We start from the raw sequence: 19,889 nt of genomic DNA, 5'->3' as shown, positions 1-19,889 counted from the left end.
ACATTCAAACTCACAGTGACCCTACATAAGGTTTAGGATACTGTAAATTAAAAAATCATTTTAATTTGGGTTCCTATAAAAAGCATACATCAATCGTGTCAAGCACATTTGTACATAGGTTGCCATGATCATTTCCAAAACATTTTCTTTCTACTTGACCCCTTTGTATCAGCTCCTTTTCCCCCTCCCTCCCTCACCCTCATGAACCCTTGATAATTAATAAATTATTTTTATTTTCATATTTTATATCATCCACTGTGTCCCTTCACCCCTGTTTCTGTTGTTTGTCCCCCAGCGGGTGGGGAGGGGGAGGTGTACATAGATCATTGTGATCAGTTCCATTCTCCGCCTTCTCCCCCCACCTTTCTTTCCCCTACCCTCATGGCACCGCTTCTCTCAGTAGTAGTCCTGAGGGTTATCTGTGTGTCGAGAGCTCTTATCTGTACCAGTGTTCATGCTCTAGTCTAGCCATATTTGTAAGGTAGAATTGGAGTCATGATAGTGGGGGGAGAGGGAGGCAGGGGTGAAGAACCATTAAAGAACTAGAGGAATGTTGTGTGTTTTGTCAGTGCTATACTGCACCCTGGCTGGTTTGGCCCTTCCTTGTGACCCTTCTGTGAGGGGATGTCCAATTGTCTACAGATGGGTTTTGGCTCTCATTCCAACGCCCCTTGTTCCCATCAAAATGGTTGTTTTGGGTCTTCTGACACCTGATCCCGTCAATACCTTGTATTCACTATGTGTGCTTCCATGTGGGCTTTGTTGCTTCCCTGTTAGATGGCTGTTTAATTACAAGCCTTTAAGACCCCAGACATATCCTTTAACAGCTGGGCATCATCAGCTTTCTTCACCACATTAGCTTCTGCATCCATTTTGTCTTCAATGATCGTGTAGGGAAAGTGAGTATCACAGAATGCCAGGTTATTAGAACAAGATGTTCTTGCATTGAGGGAGTACTTGAGTAGAGGCCCAATGTCTGTCTGCTACCTAATCGTTAACCTCTAAATATACATACATGGACCTATATTCCTATTGTTATACATTAATACAGTAACAACATCTGTACATGCCTATGTTTATACCTCTATCTTCTGCCTACTAGTTCTTTCCTCTATTTCCTTTTATATTCCTCCTGTCCCACTATTGTGTTCGATCTTCATCTGGCTCTCCTATTTCCTCTCAGCTATACTGCACTTGACTGAACCCCACCAGGAATTCTATGCCCTCCCGCCATCGATTTTAGATCTCTTGTTGTTTCCTTCTCCCTGGGTTTGTTGGCTCCTCACTCCCTTTCCCCACTGTACATTTTTATTGGAGCACACAGCCACGTCTTTCTCCTGCAGTTGCTGAGGGGTTTGAATGCCACTAGGTGCCATTAAGGAAGCAGACTCACAGTGATCATGTGCACACTGCTGGGTCCTGCACCGTCTCACAGTATTGACTGTGCCCATTGTTACAGCCGCTGTGTCAGTCCGTCTCCTTAGGGTCTTCCTCCTTTCACTGACCCTCTACTCTACCAAGCATGATGTCCTTTTTCAGGGACTGCTCTCTCCTGACAATGGGCCCAAAGTAAGATGAAGTGTTGCCATGCCCACTTCTCAGGAGTATTGTAGCTGGACTCCCACCATGACAGATGTGTTTCTTTCTCTCTTTTTTTGCAGTCTATGTTATAGTCAATATTCTTTACCCATAGAGTAATTCAAAGGCATCAGTTTTCTCCAGTCTCTCGTATTTATGGCCCAGCTCTCACATGCATATGAGGCAATAAAAATGCCCAGTGTCAGGCACACTCTATTTCTTACAGTAACTTATTTAGTCTTTAATGCTTTTAAAGGTCTTGTGCAACAGATTTGGCCAATGAAACACATAAATTTAATTTCCTGACGGTCGATAGCATGTGCATGGATTTTTAACTTAAAATTAAGTTAAGGTTAGTTGACCTCAATTACAGACAAATGCTGGCCCACAGAAGACACTAAATATTGTCATTTTACCATCACGTTGTGACATAAAACCTAAGCCAATCTCACTCCATTTAAAACAGTAAAAGACTAAGGCTGGTAGATGTGAAAACGCACAAGAGATTAGGAGTGGGGATTGTGCAACAATGAATAAGCAATGAAAACAAGTTCAGCTTCTGACATGAGATGGACCTAGACTGGAATCACAACCTTGTGTTTCTTATCTCTAAGAACATAGGGATAAAATGTTCCATCTCAGGGGGAGCGGGGAGCGAGGGGATAAAAAAGAGAACCTGATGCAAAGGGCTTAAGTGGAGAGCAAATGCTTTGAAAATGATGACGGCAAAGAATGTACAGATGTGCTTTACACAATTGATGTATGTATGGGTCGTGATAAGAGTTGTATGAGTCCCTAATAAAATGTTTTTAAAAAAAAACTATTAAAAAAAAGAATTGTATAATCATTACCACAATTAATTCTAACAATAACAAAAAAAGAAATAAATAGACCAGAATGGAAATAATGATGATGCTGACACATTGTGTAGAAATGTAACCAATGTCACTGAACAATATGAATAAAAATCATTAAATGAGAGCCTAACTGGCTGTGAAAATGTTCACCAAAAATACAATAAAATGAAGATAAAATTTTTAAAAATGTTCCATCTCAGAACCATGCAGATTACTTAAATCTAGGGTTTTCTACGCTAATACTACCGACACTTGAGCCAGATAATTATGTGTTATGACGGCTGCCCAGTGCCTAGTTAGCAAGATCCCTAGCTTTTACCCATGATATGCCAGAAGCACCTCCCCAGTAGTGACAACTAAAAATGCCTCCCCAAAGAAATCAAAAGTCATCTATCAAGTTGATCTTGATTAACAATGACCCTTTAGTTGGTCTTACGGTTTTCATTGTCATTGTTATCTTTGGATCACATAAGCTGGTGTGCTTCTTCCATGTGGACTTAGTTGACTCCTTGCTTAGATGGCTGCTTGTTTGAATACAAGCCTTTAAGACCCCAGACACTATTCCAATTGATAGCAGATTGGGAGGTTTTTAATGGCTGGTGGATTCAAACTAACCTACTTCAGCTATAAATAATTACTATTATCTTACACTGAGGAGTTTGGGAATGACAATAAATAGGTTTGATAAATCACATACCATAATAAACTACTACAAGGAGATGTGATTTGCTTTTCTTTCTGTTACACTTGTGAAAATGACTAATTCTTTTTTTTCGACTTCAAATATTATTTAATTTCAATTTTGGCTAGGTGTTAGGGAATACAAAAGGGTATCCTGCTTTCAAGGAATTTATAACCTAGCAACCTCAAAAATGAGAGGAAAAAACATATTTTATGTTTTCCTTTGCTCCCTCTTACATGCTTTCAAGGTGATTGATTCTATTGGATCATTTCTGATGAGAAGTCAGCTTCCATCCTGAATATGAAGAATAATCTATTTTCATGCATAAAAAGGGGGTAGAGGGTAAGTCATCATCTGCATGTCCAGGACTTAGAGAATGCACAGTTTCAAATTGGAAAAGAGAGATTCTGATGTAGTTTCAACTCTTAAAATTTGATTTCTTGCCATCAGATATCCAGCTTTTATCTAGGAATCATGTTGAACTTCATCTCTTTATCATGCTCTCAGCCATTGAACCTCGATTTTCAGAATGTCCAAATGCAAATCCACTTGACATTTAGAGGGGTGCTACAGTAGATGTCATGCAGGTGTTTACATGCCTCTTCTGTTCTGGTTGCTGAAGAACCAGGCCTTCTCTCCTTGGTGTAGTCAGCCAGCTCACCAAAATGGTAAAAGACAGTAGAAAGCTGTAGAGTTCGTGTTTAGTAGTTGCTACTTAGCGCTCCAAAAAGAGTTGATCACTCAATTCAATAAAAACCATCCACTCTCTCTCACTGCCATTGAAATATCAATGACATAGCTTCCAGCATCACAGCAACACACAAGCTACTTCAGTATGTCTGACAGACATGTGGTGGAAGAAATTATGAAGTCAAAGAACTGAACAGAATATTTCTAAGGGCAGCTCAAGAAGACAGAGTAAAATATTATAATTAAATGTACAAAGACCTAGAGTTAGGAAACCAAAAAGAACACCATCAGCTTATCGCAAACTGAAAGAATTCAATGAGTTCTGGGCTCACAATAAATCATACTTAAGAACATTGTGTTCTTTCATCATGGCCCTGCTCACTACTCACCTTCATGAAATGATGACTGAAGACAAGGGTGCTACAGCAAAGTGTGGTGAAGAAAGTAGATGGTGCCTGGCAAGCAATTGGAATAGTGTCTGGAGTCTTAAAGGCTTTATTCAAACAAGCAGCCATCAATGTGAGGAGCCAAATAAATCCACACAGAAGCATACCAGATTGTGTGATCCAGGATAACAATTACAAAATTTGGTATGGTGAAGAGAAAAGTATGAGAGCTAAAATTATGAACACCCAATTTGTAGAAGGCTATGGAGGACAGTGGGAACCCAGAACCCATCTGCAGAGTATCTAGATAGACCGATCTGCTAACAGATCCTCTGTAGCCAAGGCAAGAGCCCAGAACAGCCTTACTATGAGGCGGAAACATTGTAATCTGATTATGCAGGATTGAACTCGGGACCAGGCCAACTGTCCTCCCTATAGACACGACCTGAATTAGTACTGGGTGCAAATATCTCTTAGATGTTCATGACAGAAATTTCTTCCCTGGCTTACTGAATGTTGATGGGGTCTTCTCTGTCTTATGCATCATCTGTATTTTTCCTTTTATACGAATAAGACTGTACCCATACCACTTTAGTGTGACTTGTCTGGCATTGTTTTCTGTGGGGTTTCTCAGCTGTGAAGCACGGGAAGAATGGATGCATGATGGTAATAACTGTTACAAGGTGTGTAGGGAATCGGGGGTGGGGGTGAGCGATGGACAGGAGAGGGGATTTCGAGAGCGAACAGTGAGGGCAGCAGTGGGGAGCGAGCACCAGAACGGACAGTGAATGCACAGCTCAGTTTGTAGACGTGCTGGGGATTGAACGACTGAACTGTTCGACTGTGTGATATGTGAATGATGTGGCAATACAAATGTTGGGGGATGCATTTAAATTCAAGCCTCAAGTTGAAATACTGAAAGATTCCATAGAATTCAAGATATTGAATAATGCAAGAAGCGTCCCCCAAAATGGAAAGAATACACAGTCACGGTACCAAACAGAACTAGTTGACAGTTCATCATTTCAAGAGCTATAACAAGAAATAATGGTATGAAGGAAGAAATAAACTACGCTGAAAGCATTAGCCCAATGCAAGGCTCCACAAATTGATGGAATACCAATAGAAATGTTTCAACCAGCTGATGAAACCCTAGAAGCACGTATTTATCTATGTCAAAACATTGGGAAGACAGTTCTTTGGCCAACTAACTGGAAGGCATTGGTATGGCGAACTTTATAGTATATGAATACTGTCCTAACTCACTGCCATCAAGTCAATTCCAACTCACAAGGAGCTTATAGGACAGCTTAGAAGTGCTTCTGTGGATTCCACGACTGTAAATCTTTACAGGAGTAGAAACTCTCATCTTTCTCCTGAGGAACAGTTGGGGGTTTCAAACTGCTAATAGCCCAATGAGTAATCCACTATGCTGCTAAAGCTTTTACGCAAAAATCATTAGGAAACCCAAATATTACAAGTTGCAAAAAAATGGTTCATCTTTAAAATGTAAGTCTCACATCTCAAGCTAGCAGACCAAAATAGGCTGGGAAGGCTGGAGGAAAATATACCATAAAAGTGGCAATTCAAAAACAGCAGGGGCTGCGATTCTAATCTCTGACAAAATTGATCTCAAGGTGCAAGCCATAACAAGAGACAAGGAGCGGCACTATATAATGCTCAAGGGATCAGTACACCAAGAACCAGTGAGCATAATAAACATTTACACACCCATGACAGATCCGCAAAATTCGTCAATCAAATGTTCCAAAAGATGACAAAAGAAATCATAGTAGGTGACTTTAATACACTGTTCTCCAAGAAAGGCAGATCACAGGGAAAGAAGCTTAACAAGGAAGTTACAGGCTACAGACCTAAACTCTACAATTAAGAGACTTGAGCTGATAAGACATTTTCAAAGCTCTCCACCCAAATTAAAAAAAAAAATTACATTCTTTTCAAGCTCACAGTGCACATACATACTTTAAGATAAATCATGCTGGGACACAATCAAGCCTATGCAAATTCAAGCACACAGAGGTCACTCAATACTTCCCTCCCGGATTACTATGCCATAAAGCTGGAAATCAACAAAAGGATGATTAAGAAAAAAAAGGGCAAACAACTGGAGAATGAATAAATCTCTACTGGAAAACGAGTGGGTATTGACCAAAGTTCAGAGACAAAATCTGGAAGTTTTTAGAAACCAATGAGAAATGAGAGGACGGTGTACCAAAACCTCTGGAACCCAGGAAAACCAGTTATCAGAGGTTTGATAGCGATAAATACACCCATGAAAAAGGAAGAGAGGCTTATGATTGATATGCTGGCACAAAACCTCCAGCATATAGAGCAGAGTCAACCGAACAGTCCTACTAATAGCAAAAGAAAAACCATATATACTTGTGTATCAGCCGAGTTTTTTCAGCACATTATTAATGCAGTTTTTGTGGTAAAATTAGGTGCCTCAGCTGATATTTGGGTCGGCTTATACTCAAGTATATATGGTAGTAAAATTCAGGGCAGAAGTAAACAAGTAGAAAAACAAGAAAACAATGCAAAAAAATCAATGCAGCAAAATAGTTAGTTCTTTGAAAAGGTTAACAAAATCGACAGGCTGCTGTCAAACCTAACCAAAGAAAGGAAGGAACAAATATCAATAGTCTGAATGAGGAATGAAACAGGGGAAATTAAAATGGAGTCTAATGAAATGAAAAGGCTAATTACACAGTAATACGAAGGCTTGTACACTAATGAATTCAGCAACTTGGAAGACATAGACAAATACTTGGAAAAACAATCCATCCCTAGACTATCCAAGATGGATGTCAAAAACCTCAACAGACCCATAGCAATAGAGGAAATAGGCAAGGTTACCAAGGAAATACCAACCAAAAAATCCCTCAAGCAAGAAGGCTTCACAGGAGAATTCTACCAAGCATCCAGGGAAAATATTACAGCAATCCTACACAAACTTTTCTAGATCTTAGAAAAAGATGGCAAATTCCCAAACTTTTTCTATGAAGCTGGCATAACAATGATACCTAACATGGGCAAGGGTCCCACAAGAATTGAAAACTACAGATCTATAACTAATAAACATCAATGCAAAAACCCTTAAGAAAATACTGGCCAATAGAATACAAAAGTTTATAAAACGAATAATTCACCATGACCAAGTGGAATTCATTACAGGAATGCAGGGATGGTTCCATGTGAAAGTCCATCAGCATTATTTGTCACATTGACAAGAAAAAGGATCAATAGATGCAGAGAAAACATTTGACAACATCCAACACACATTCGTGTTTATGACACTTAAGAAGATAGAAATGGAAGGAAATTTCTTCAAAATAATACAAGCTATATATATGAATAGTCAAAGTGTTCGTCAATGGGGAAAAGACAAAAACAATCCCACTGAAAAAACGAGACCAGACAAAGATATACCTTATCCCCACTTCTATTTAACATCGTACTGGAGGTGCTAGCTAACAACCTAAAGCAAAGGAAAGATATCAAAGGTATTTGTCTGGAGGAAGAAGAGATGAAATTATCGTTATTCGCAGATGATATGATCTTACATATGGAAAAACCCAAAAGCTCCACAAGAGTAGTGCTGGATGTGATAGAGGGTGGAAATCCAAATGGCCAACACACATAAGAGAAAATGTTCCCGATCATTAGCCACAAGGGAAATTCAAAATAAAACTATGAGATACCACCTAATGCCCTCAAAGATAGCCCAATTTACAAAAAAAATGGAAACAACAAGTGTTGAAGAGGGTGTGGTAAGAGAGGAACTCTAATCTACTGCTAGTGGATGTTTAGGTATATGCAGCCAAAAAGGAAATTGATTTGGCAATACCTAAAACAAATGGAATTCGAGCTATCATATGACCCTGTAATCCCCCTACGGGGCACACACCGAGAAGAAGTAAAAAACAGATCACGACCACACATCTGTGCGCCAATGTTCATCACAGCAAAGTTCACAATCGCAAAGAATTAGAAAGCAACCAAAATTTCCATCAACTGACAAATAAGATTAAAATTAGCTGGTATGTACATACAATGGAGTACTACACATCCTTAAAACACCATGATGGATGCAGGAAGCACATCGTTGCATGGGAAGAGTTGGAGGAAATTATGCTAAGCGAAATAAGCCAAGAACAAAAAAGGACAAGTACAACATGAGTCTACTGAGGTAAGCTTACAAAACACAAGGGGCGGGGGACTTCCGAGAAGATGGCGACGGAGTAACACTGTAACAGGTACCAGAGAGACTCCACAGAATTCAGCCCAGGAGAGTTGCTTAGAGGGAAATTCAACACTGCTGGAAGGCAGGAGGAGCATCATACAGATAAGTAGACACAGACATATGAGATTTTGAGGGGCTGAGGGCTTTAGGATTACCTCAGTGGAGGCCGGCTGGGGCTCGACCTTGGCCCCACCACTGTCTCTGCCGGAGCAGGGACTCTTTGGCGCCTGTAAGGCAGCTTGGTCTCAACATAGTCACGGTTTGCCACCACCCGCCTCAGGGCAGGGACTAGAACCTTGAAGCTCCTCTCTGTCCCCTCCTCGGTCTTGGAGGGCTGCGCAGAGGCCTTTTCTCAACACAGCCATAGCTTGGCATTGCCTCCTGGGAGCAGGGACTAAACCCTTGAAGCTCCACTGGCGGGGATCTCAACTCAGCTACATTGTTGCTTTGGTTCCATCTCTTCACTATATCACCTCCTCCACCGCCCCCCACAGGCTCAGCTGGCTTGCTTTTTAACTTTTTTTTTTTTCATCTTTGTCTCTTTCTTGGTCTCTCACACACTACCGCTAACCTCCAGACCATTCCCCTTAGCCTAGAGCATTAACACCTGTGCCAAACCCAGCTAGGTGAGCTCCACCCTGGGAAAAGCCCTGCTGACCTCCACCAGTGGATACTCTGATCAACTTCTTACTGGGAAATTCTCTGCCTGTGTGCTGGGGTTCTAAGGCAACTCGGCAAACACTCCTCAACACTCCAAGTTGCTGCAGGAACCTCTGCCCAACCTCTGCAACACGAAAGTAGGCAACCCTTCTGGGTCACTCCACTGGGACAGAAGCCACAGGAGGATAAAGTGCTAGGTTAATTCCACAGTGAAATAAGCTATAGGCAGTTCGAACAAGCACTCCTACAAGTCTCACAGAGAAAGTCTGACTCTTTGACTCTCTGGAAAACGGCACATGGCTCCTCTAAAGCAACACAACGCAAACAGTCATCAGCCCCACTGACCTCAAGGAAAAAATGGGAGAAACAAAAGGCAATGCCAGATGCAAGGGGCTTAAGTGGAGAGCAAATGCCTTGAGAATGATTGGGGCAGGGAATGTATGTATGTGCTTTATACAATTGATGTATGTATATGTATGGATTGTGGTAAGAGTTGTATGAGTCCCTAATAAAATGTAAAAGAAGAAAAGAGAAAAAAAATGATTAGGGCAAAGACTGTACAGATGTGCTTTATACAATTGATGTATGTATATATATGAACGGTGAAAAGAATTGTATGAGCCCCAATAAATTGTTAAAATTTAAAAAAAAAAAAAAAAGAAGATGTCCTGAACATAATGACATAAATAGAGGAAGCAGACATTGAGCTGCCACAGAAAGAAATTTTCCGAATGCTACTTGGAGTCACACAGGATACGAGAGAAACAATACAGTAAAAAGGATGAAATGATAGAAGAGGTAAAAGCCATAAACCAAAGAGAAATAGGGGGGCTTAGGGAGGAGATAATAAAAACCAGTAGCAGATTCACGGACTTCAGGAAGCGACTGGAGGAATCAGAGAACCACATCAGTGACTTGGAGGACAGCAAAGCAGACTTTAACAAACACGAACAAAAATCTAATAATATCATCAGAGAAGTTGAAGAAAACTTAAGAGCTATGTCTGATGCTATGAAATGGAACAACATTAGAATTATTGGCTTACCGGAGGAAGACACAACAAAGAAATCATCTGAAACAATAGTGAGAGAATTCTTGGAGGAAAGCTTCCACAGCTTAATGAATAAAAACCAGGAAACCATTCAGGAGGCTGAAAGAACACTAGCTACAGTGGATCCCAAGAAGAAGTCAGCAAGGCACATAATAGTTAAATTATCCAACTTTGAGGAAAAGGAGAAAATCATGAGAGCAGCTAGGGAAAAATAAGCAATCACATACAAAGGTTCCCAAATAAGAATATACTCAGACCTAGCAGCAGAAACTATGAAGAAGAGGAGAGAGTAGAGTTACATATTACAAAAATTGAAGGAAAGCAATGCAAACCCAAGAATACTCTACCCAGCCAAATTATCAATCAAGATAGATGGAAAAGTAAGACTCTTCCCAGACAAGGAAAAACTCAAAGAATATGTTAGAAGAAACTCAGCCCTATAAAAGCTCCTTGCTGAACCAGTATTAGCAGAATTACTCACCAAGCATAAAAAAGGGATCACCACATAGAACAACCTCACCCAGAGGGCAATAAAGAGAAAACAGACCTCAAGATAGTATTGACTTAAATATAGAAAGACTCGAAAGGCTGCTGAGGCAAGCTTTTAAAAAAAAAGGCAAAAGGGGCAGAGGGAAAAAGTTATGGTATACAAACATTCCTTGGGTGAGGACCAGGTAATATGGCAGGGACCAGACCAAATACATGGTAGACAACTAAAAAGGAGGTGGGCAACAGAAAAAAATAATAACAATAAAAAAGAAAAGGGTAGCAGGGGCACAGGGCTCTAACCCACCCAAGGGGAGGGTACTGTTTGTGTCTCCACAGGGAAAGAGGGACCAGACTTCAACTCGGTGCTCCAAGATGTGAATGCAACATGCCAGCGTGGAGTAGGGAACCAGTGGAGAGGTCTGGGGGGGCCGGTCTCAACACCAACTACTAAGTGGACACCTGCCCCTCCCGTCAGAAGAATTTATTTCAAAGGACCGCACTGAATCTACAGCCCTGGAAGAGGGACAGATCTGATCGGAGCACACAGGAGCAGATGAAGGAGGAGGAGGAGAGAGTGGAGCACATCATGGCCCACCAGGCCGTGAGGATGATGTTCCCTATTAGAGCAGCCAGTCGACAGAGAGGACCACATAGCCGGCCCCACTATGAGACACAACGTCCCTCACTGACACATAGCCCTATAGGGGACAACACAAGAGACACAGCGTGGGAACTGCACCCAATCAGATCCCACCACACTGAGGCAATACATTAAGGGGGTGCAACAGAACAGCAAGGGAATGGAGTGGCGAGGTCCCCAGAGAATCCTGAAGGTGAACTTTGGGGCCAGGGCGTGGTGCCCCAACAGACTGGACTGGAAAACAGTGCTAAAGGCCAACAAACAATCCTTGAACTAACTACAAGCTTTTCTTTCTTGTCGTGTTTTCTTTTGTTTTGTTTTTGTCATTGGTTTGTTGTTGTTTTGTTGTATATTGTTACTTGGTTGTACTCTGTCTTGTTTTTGTGCGTGTTATTATCTCAGCAGGTCTGTCTAAATAAGATAGGCTGGATGAACAATTGGAGGAGAAAACAACGGGACCAATAGTTCCATGGGGACATGGGAGACGGGGAGGTGGGGGGAAAGGAAGTGGTGTTAATAAACCCAGGGACAAGGGAACAACAAGCAATCCAAATCAGTGGTGAGGAGGGCGTGAGAGGCCTGGTTGGGCATGATCAAGGGTAATGTAACTAACAGGAATTGCTGAAACCCTGGTGGGGACTAAGCATGATAGTGGGACATAAAGGAAGTCAAAGGAAATAGAGGAAAGAGCTGGGAGGCAGAGGGCATTAATAAAGATCTAGATAAAGACATGTGCATATGCAAATATATTTATACATGAGGATGGGTAAATAGATCTATTTGCATATATTTATAGGGTCAGTATTAAGGTAGCAGAGGGACATTGAACCTCCACTCAAGTACTCCCACAATACAAGAATACTTTCTTCTATTAAACTGGCATTATATGATGCTCACCTTCCCGACACAACCACTGAAGACAAAGTGGGTGAACAACTAAATGTGGTGAAGAAAGCTGATGGTGCCCGGCTATCACAAGATATAGTATCTGGGGTCTTAAAGGTGTGAAGGTAAACAAGCGGCCATCTAGCTCAGAAGCAACAAAGCCCACATGGAAGAACACCAGCCTGTGCGATCAGGAGGTGTCAAGGGATCAGGTATCAGGCATCATCAGAACAAAAAAATCTTACCATAGTGAATGAGCGAGGGAGTGTGGAGTGGAGATCCAAAGCCCATTTATAGGCCACTGTATATCCCCTTACAGAAGCGTCTTTGGGGAGGAGATAAGACAGTCAGGGTGCGAAGTAGCAACAATGAAAAATACACTTTCTCTAGTTCCTAAATGCTTCCTCCACCTCCCCTCCCACTGTCATGATCCAAGTCCTACCTTGCAAGTCTTACTAGACCAGAGGATGTACACTAGTACAGATGGGAACTGGAAACAAAGAGAATCCAGGGCGGATGATCCCTTCACGACCAGTGTTGCTAGTGGTGATACTGTGAGGGCATAGGAGGATGGGTTGGAAAGGAGGAAACGATTTCAAGGATCTACATGTGACCTCCTCCCTGGGGGACAGACAACAGAAACGTGGGGGAAGGGCTATGTGGCACAGAGCAAGATATGACAAAATAATAATTTATACATTCTCAAGGGTTCATGAGGGAGGGGGGAGAGAGGAGGGAGGGGAAAAAAATGAGGACCTGATGCCAGGGGCTTGGGTGGAGAGCAAATGGTTTGAGAATATGAGGGCAACGAATGTACAAATGTGCTTTACACAATTGATGTATATATGGATTGTGATAGGAATCGTATGAGCCCCTAATACCATGATTTGAAAAGAAAAAAAAAACCCACAAGGGGCATAGGGGAAAAGCCACCAAGTACATAAATTCCTGAGGTGAGGCTCAAGCTCTCTGGCAGGGGTCAGATTCAATCCAGGGAGGAATATGGCAGCCAACTAGAAAGGAGGGGAGAAAGGAAAGAAAAGCAAAAGAGGACATGGATAGTAAAGGAACAAGGCACTGACCCACACATGGGGAGGGTATTGTTCATGTCTCCACAGGAAAGTGAGTTAGGGATCAGTTCTCAACCTTGGGCACCAAACCTCAAGGACAACAAACCAGCATGAAGCAGTGAACTAACAGAGAAGTCTGCAGGGATGGCCCCAGTCCCAGCCCCATCGATTGATTTGCTCCTCAGAAGAATGCACCACGGAGGGCAACACTGAGGAAACAGCCCGGGGAGAGTGGCAGGTCTGCCCAGACAACATGGGGGCAAACTAAGAGGGAGGGAGAGAGGAGTGAAGGGGAGAAGAGAGAAAGAAAGATAACTACATCCTGGCCCACCCAACCCCAAGGACAACATTCCTGCTCAGAGCAGCCTATGCACAGAGAGGACCATAGGGCTGTCCCACCATGAGACATGACGCTCCCTCAACAACCCGCGGTGTTATGGGGAACAGCACTGGATACACAGTGCAGGAATTGTACCCGGTCTGACCCCACACACACAAACTGGAGCAAAACACAAAGGGAGCGCACAGAACTGCATGGGAAGCCATGGAATACTGAAAATAGACTGGATCGGTGGGCAGGGCTTGGCACTTCAACAGTCCCAATTGGAAAACATTCATAAGCATCAGCAGACAGACCTGGAACTATTTATAGTCTTTTCTTCTTTTTTTCATATCTCTCCATATAAGATAGGCAGAATAAACAATCCCAAGGAGAAAATAACAGGGCCAAAGGCTCCAGGTGGACTTGGTAGAGGAGGAGATGGGAGAAAGGGAGGCGGGGAGGCAACAAACCCAGGGACAAGGGAACAATATGAGATCTAAAATTGATGGCAAGGAGAGAGTAGAATGCCTGGTGGGATTTGATCAAGTGCAATGTAGTCAAGAGAAAATACTGAGAGCTGAATGAGTCAAACAGTATAGTGGGACAGGAGGAAAGTAAAAAAGAAACCAAGGAAACAACTAGGAGGCAAAAGACATTTATAGAGGTATAAACATACGCATGCTCATATGTAAATATATTAATATATAATGATAAGGATATAGGTCTCAGTATATATATTTGTTAAGTAATAAGGTAGCAGATGGTCACTGGGCTTCTACTCAAGTCCTCCCTCAATGCAAGAACACTTTGTTCTAGTAACCTGCATTCTATGATGCTCACCTTCCTGACACAATCACTTAAGTCAAAATGGGTACATAAGCAAAAAGTGGTGAAGAAAGCTGGGGGTGCCTAGCTATTAAAAGATATAGTGTCTGGAGTCCTAAAGGCTTGAAGTCAAACAAGTGACCATCTAGCAGGGAAGCAACAAAGCCCACTTGGAAGAAGCACACCAGCCTGTGGGATCACAAGGTGTTGATAGGATTAGGAATGAGAAGACCCAAAACAAACAAATATATCAATGCAAATGAGGGGGGTCAGAGTAGAGACCCAAAGCCCATCTGTACACAATTGGACATTCCCTCAGAGAAGGGTCACAGGGTGCAGCACAGGACTGATGGAACATACAACATTCTTCTCCTTCCACTATCATGACCCCAGCCAACCTTACAAATCAGGCTAGACTGAAGTATGTACCTGGTACAGATAAGAGCTCTTGACACAACAGATAAACCCCTCAGGAACAATAATGGGAGTAGTGATGCCATGGGGGAAAAGGGAAGGCGGGGGAGAAGGGAAGAAACAGGAAACCGGCTACAATGATCAATGTATAACACCCAGCCCTGTCCCCCAGGGAACAAACAACAGAAAAGTGGGTGAAGGGAGAGAGTAGATGGTGTAAGATATGAAAATAATGATTTATAATTTATCAGGGGTTCACAAGGGTGGGAGGGTGGAGCAGGGAGGGAAAAAAAGGAGTTGATACCAATGGTTCAAGCAGAAAGAAAACGTTTTGAAAACAATAATAGCAACTTATGTACAAATGTGTTTGATATAATTGATGTACATGTTGTTATAAGAGCTGTTAAAAGCTCCCAATAAAAGAATTTATTAATTTTTAAAAAGTAAGTCTCCAGATGCATAAGGACCTGCATGTTATGACTCTAAACAAGATACTAACATTACTCCTCTCCCACCCCATTAACAAGGATGTGACTGAGCACCCAGTTCCCAAGCAGGTACTCACATCGGCATTGGGCCAGAGTTCCTTTATTACACTCTCAATCCTCTTTACCACCTCCATCCGCATCTTCTCTTCCTCCGGTCTGGGTGACATATACTCATAAAAATCACTGATCTCTTCATGCAGGCTGAAGAAAAACAGAGGATAAATAATTAACATTGATGTAATGAGAATCACCATCTTAAATAGTCTCATTAAGTCTTACAATTTCAAAAGATGACTTTATACATTGTTACCTTAATGTTAATGTTACATTTCATGTGTAACTGAAATGGTTACGTCTAGAATTTAATATGAAAAATGAAAATAATTAAATGAAATAAGAAAATCCAAGAAATCCCATTGGAAGTACAATAGTAGCCTTTGTAGCATTTCTTAACTGTGCTGGGTGCTGCTGTCGTCAGGAGCCATCGAGGCCCTTCGTAACCATGGTGACCCTATGCACAACACAGCCAACACCGCTCCATCCTCACAACTGTTCCTATGCTTGAGCCCACTGTTGCAGTTACTAACAATCAGTTCATCTTGTTGTTGAAGGTCTTCTTTCCAGTGTCCCTCCCCTTTATCTTCTTCCGGCACTGGTCTCTCTGGACAATATGCCCAAAGTATGTGAAATGAAGTCTCGCCATCCTGGTCTCTAAGGCGCAAGCTGGTTGGGCTGTACTTCTCAGACAGGTTTGTTTGTCCTTTTGGCAGTCCACGGTGCTTTCAATATGCTTCACCAGCACCAGAATTCACTTGCATCGATTCTTCGTCAATGCTCCTGATGCAGTGTCCAACTTACACTGCATATGAGGTAACTGAAAGTAACATGGCTTGTGCAAGGCTCACCTTCATCTTCAAAGCAGCTCAGTTGTTTTTCAACATCCTACAGAGGATTTATGCAGATTTACCCAATACGATCGTCCTTTGATCTGACTGCTGCTTCCATGCGCACTGATTTTAATCTAAGAAAGATGAAATCCTTGACAACTTTAATCTTTTCTTTTCTCCATTAATCATGATGTTACCTATTAGTTCAGTTGTGAGGATTTGGGATTTTGTTGTTTTTCCAAGAAGAGATATACAATCATTACCACAATCAATTTTAAAATATTATCTTTTTCTCTGGAGCTCATTGTTATTCATGTATTTTTTCCCAATTTTGGCAAAAATATACACACCAAAACATTCTCCCATTCAAGAACATCTACACATATAATTCAATGCCATTTGTTATACTCTTTGTATTGTATACCATTATTGATATTCCTCTCCAAACTGTTCTACCACCATTAAAATCAACTCAATGCCCCCTAAGCAAAATTCTTCCTCCTTCACCCATAGTAACCATAGGTTAAGTTTAATATCTATTTTTAGGATTCTTGATATAATATTCGCATGCCATATACTTCCATAGTAAAAATGCTTCTAAAAATAGTTGAATGTATACCACAATGAGATCTAATTCTCCTCCCCTCTCCTGCATCCACTGACCATTCCCCAAATGACCCCCTACCATGTTCATGATAAAACATCGCATCGATTATTGTCTCTATCAAACAAGGAGACCTAAGAGAAACAATAAAAAAACAAAACAGAAAAAAGAAAACAAAATGCTATAAAGATAAAAATAAAGAGTAAGAAAGAAAAGACCCCCCAACAATGTTAAAAACTAGAGAATAAATTTTTGTCATGAAACAAGTGAGAAATACTTGAGCACAGAGCAAATTCAAGTTGGGTCTAGAGAAAGGTCAACAGACCAAGTACCATATTATACCATGGTTCAATCCACCATAATCAAGTTTACAATAACCTCTGTCTAGAAGTAATGCTGTTGAGTCCCCTGTCTGTGACTAAAGGGGATCTGCCAGAGGCCCAAACTGACCACACACTATGCAGATGGATATGGGACTCCCATTGTTTCCCATCTGTTGATATACATCAGGGCAGCGCGGCAAATTACAATTATATTACTTTTTCACTTTCAATTTAATTTGCTTATCTTCTAATCCCTTAGCACATCGTCAATCCATAAATTAGCACTCACATCAGAGACAAAACTCCTGGGTAAAGATTAGAGGCAAAACAAACCTACATTAACAGCTCTCTTGCTTCTTACTATATATTACTATCCCAATTACTATTATTATTATCATCAATTTTGGTACCTTTTGTTTCTTGCCCTTTCCTTACTTAATTTTAATTACTAAACTTTTATTTCATAGCTCTGTTTAATATATTTTTTCTTTTCTTTCTTCTCATTGATCCTTCTCTTTCTCATTTACATAAAATGAAAGCTTACATTACTCATATCTTTTTTCGATCAAATATTATTACCCATTCATTCCTCATTGGAAAACTGACATTTTTGGGGTCTAATTTCCTTTCTTTTAACCTATCAATTAACATCAATGATCCCTTCCTTTTTGTGTACTTCTTCCTTTCTTTCTCCGTCCTCTCACACTCTCCCCCAAGACTTTAATTTATCTACCGTGCCTCTACTGTACTACCTAACAGAATTAACTACTCCCACATAATCCCACCTCCCTAAAATACCTAATAGCTACCCCAAGAGGTGAAGGAAACAAGACAAGATATCGGTTCACACAAAAAGGTCAAGAGAGATATACACATATAACCAACACCAACAAGAGCTAAATGAAATGGCTGAAATTGAAGAGGCTAAGGAATTACCACATAAAACTTACGATGATAACTGCACTCATACAACGGACGAAGGAAGAGACAGAAAGTGAAAACAGAAAAGCTAGACACCTCACTACATGCCTAACAGATATAAACACAAACGTCAAACATGACAAAATCCGAAAACAGAGAAACAGAATTGAATAGATGGACTCCCAATAGGCTATAATGTAAAAGAAAACAAATAACAAAATATGCAAAGGATACCAAAAAAGCTTGAAGACAATCCGGACACAATCAAGAGGAACAACCAATGTCTTATAGGGATTCCAAAAGAGGAAGAAACAAAAAATCCACAGAGAATAGTTCAAGAACTCCCGCAAGAAAGCTTGCCCAGCACTTAAAGTATGAGGAGATGTTATTCACAAAGCTGGGGGGGAACAATCAAAGGAAATCCCAAGAAAGAATACTCCCAAGCATAATTCAGTCAAGATGTCTAACATCAACAAAGAAAAAATTGTAAGAGCAAGCAGAGAAAAAGGAAAATTATATACAAAGTGTAAGCAATTAGAATAAATTCAGATCTCTCAGCACAAAGCATGCAGGCCAGGAGACACAGTGGAGTGATGTATAAAAAGTCTTGGAGGGGAAAAAACTGCCAACCTAGAATCTTGTGCCCAAAATAAATATCACTCACATATGATGGAGAAATAAAAATATTCAGGAACAAGGAGAAAATAAAAATGCTTCCTACGAGAAATACCCCCTCAGAAACACAGACAAGAACAGATTAAAAATCTGAGGCTGATCAAAAGTGTGCCAAGCAAACAGCCACAGAAAAAAGTAGGGGTAGCAATACTAATCTCTAAGAAAATAGATTTCAAGGCAAACAACATAATAAGAGAAGAGAGCAGACACTATACATAGTGACAAAGGACCAATAGCCTAAGAAGGCATAACTATAATAAATATATTTGCATCCAATGAAAGCTCTTTGAAATACATCAATCAAAACCTTAAAGAATTGAAAAAGAACATAGACACTTCCAGAATAAGAGATTTCAATATGCCACTCTCAAGGAAAGACAGAATATCGTGAAAAGAAAAAAAAAACTCCTTAAAGACACAAAAAAACCTCAACACCACAATCAACAAAATCGAAATCGTAGCTGTACACCGAATGCTTCGCCCAACAAAACCCCAGTATGTGTCCCCGACACATATGGAACATTCTCAAGTACAGACCACACACTAGGCCACAAAGCGTGTCTCAACAAGTGTTTTTAAAATGGAAATGCTACAACATTTGTTCTGGGACAACAATGCTTTAAAATGAGAAATCAAGAATAAAAGCAACAGAAACATAAACACATGGAGATTGAACATTAGAAAATGATTGGGTCATAAAACAAATAAAGTGGTAAATAACACAATTCCTGAGATAAATGAAAACCGCAAGTTTGTTTTGTGCTACAGGGTCACTGTGAGTCAGAATCAACTTGGTAGTAACGGGTCAATTTTTGAGGTTTTGTGTAACTAAGAGGAGTCCTGGGTGGTGCAAATGATTAATGCACTCCACTGAGAACTAAGAGAGTAGAGGTAGAAGGGCCTGGCGATGTACTTCCCCCAAAACCCCGTATCTTCCAGCGAAACTCCTCTGGAATGCAGTTCTACTCTGACACACATGGATGGGATCGCCATGAGCTGGAATCAACTCCACAGCATTGGTAGTAGCACATAATTTGGAGAGGACAGATGGACACGGACACACACACACACACACACACACACACAGAGAGAGATGAGAATAGTATATTCAACGGAGTAAAAGTTACATTAATTTCAAAGGTCATGATACATAAAAGTTTAATATAACAGGGAGCAGA

At 40.9% G+C, this 19,889-nt stretch overlaps 1 protein-coding gene across 2 annotated transcripts in view; it reads right to left on the bottom strand.

The window, feature by feature from the left end:
- Positions 1–19,889, bottom strand: part of TENT4B (terminal nucleotidyltransferase 4B) — an 85,759-nt gene that overhangs the window by 18,123 nt on the left and 47,747 nt on the right. For both annotated transcript variants that reach the window (XM_075536844.1, XM_075536843.1), the window contains exon 2: positions 15,379–15,502. In XM_075536844.1, coding sequence (XP_075392959.1) covers positions 15,379–15,502 — 124 coding nt within the window. The remainder of the gene's footprint in view (positions 1–15,378; positions 15,503–19,889) is intronic.

The sequence above is a fragment of the Tenrec ecaudatus genome, chromosome 18 (genome assembly GCF_050624435.1).
Source record: "Tenrec ecaudatus isolate mTenEca1 chromosome 18, mTenEca1.hap1, whole genome shotgun sequence".
Lineage (NCBI taxonomy): Eukaryota > Metazoa > Chordata > Mammalia > Afrosoricida > Tenrecidae > Tenrec > Tenrec ecaudatus.
The sequence above is the reverse complement of the archived record's forward strand: the minus strand, read 5'-3'. Positions and strand labels throughout refer to the sequence as shown.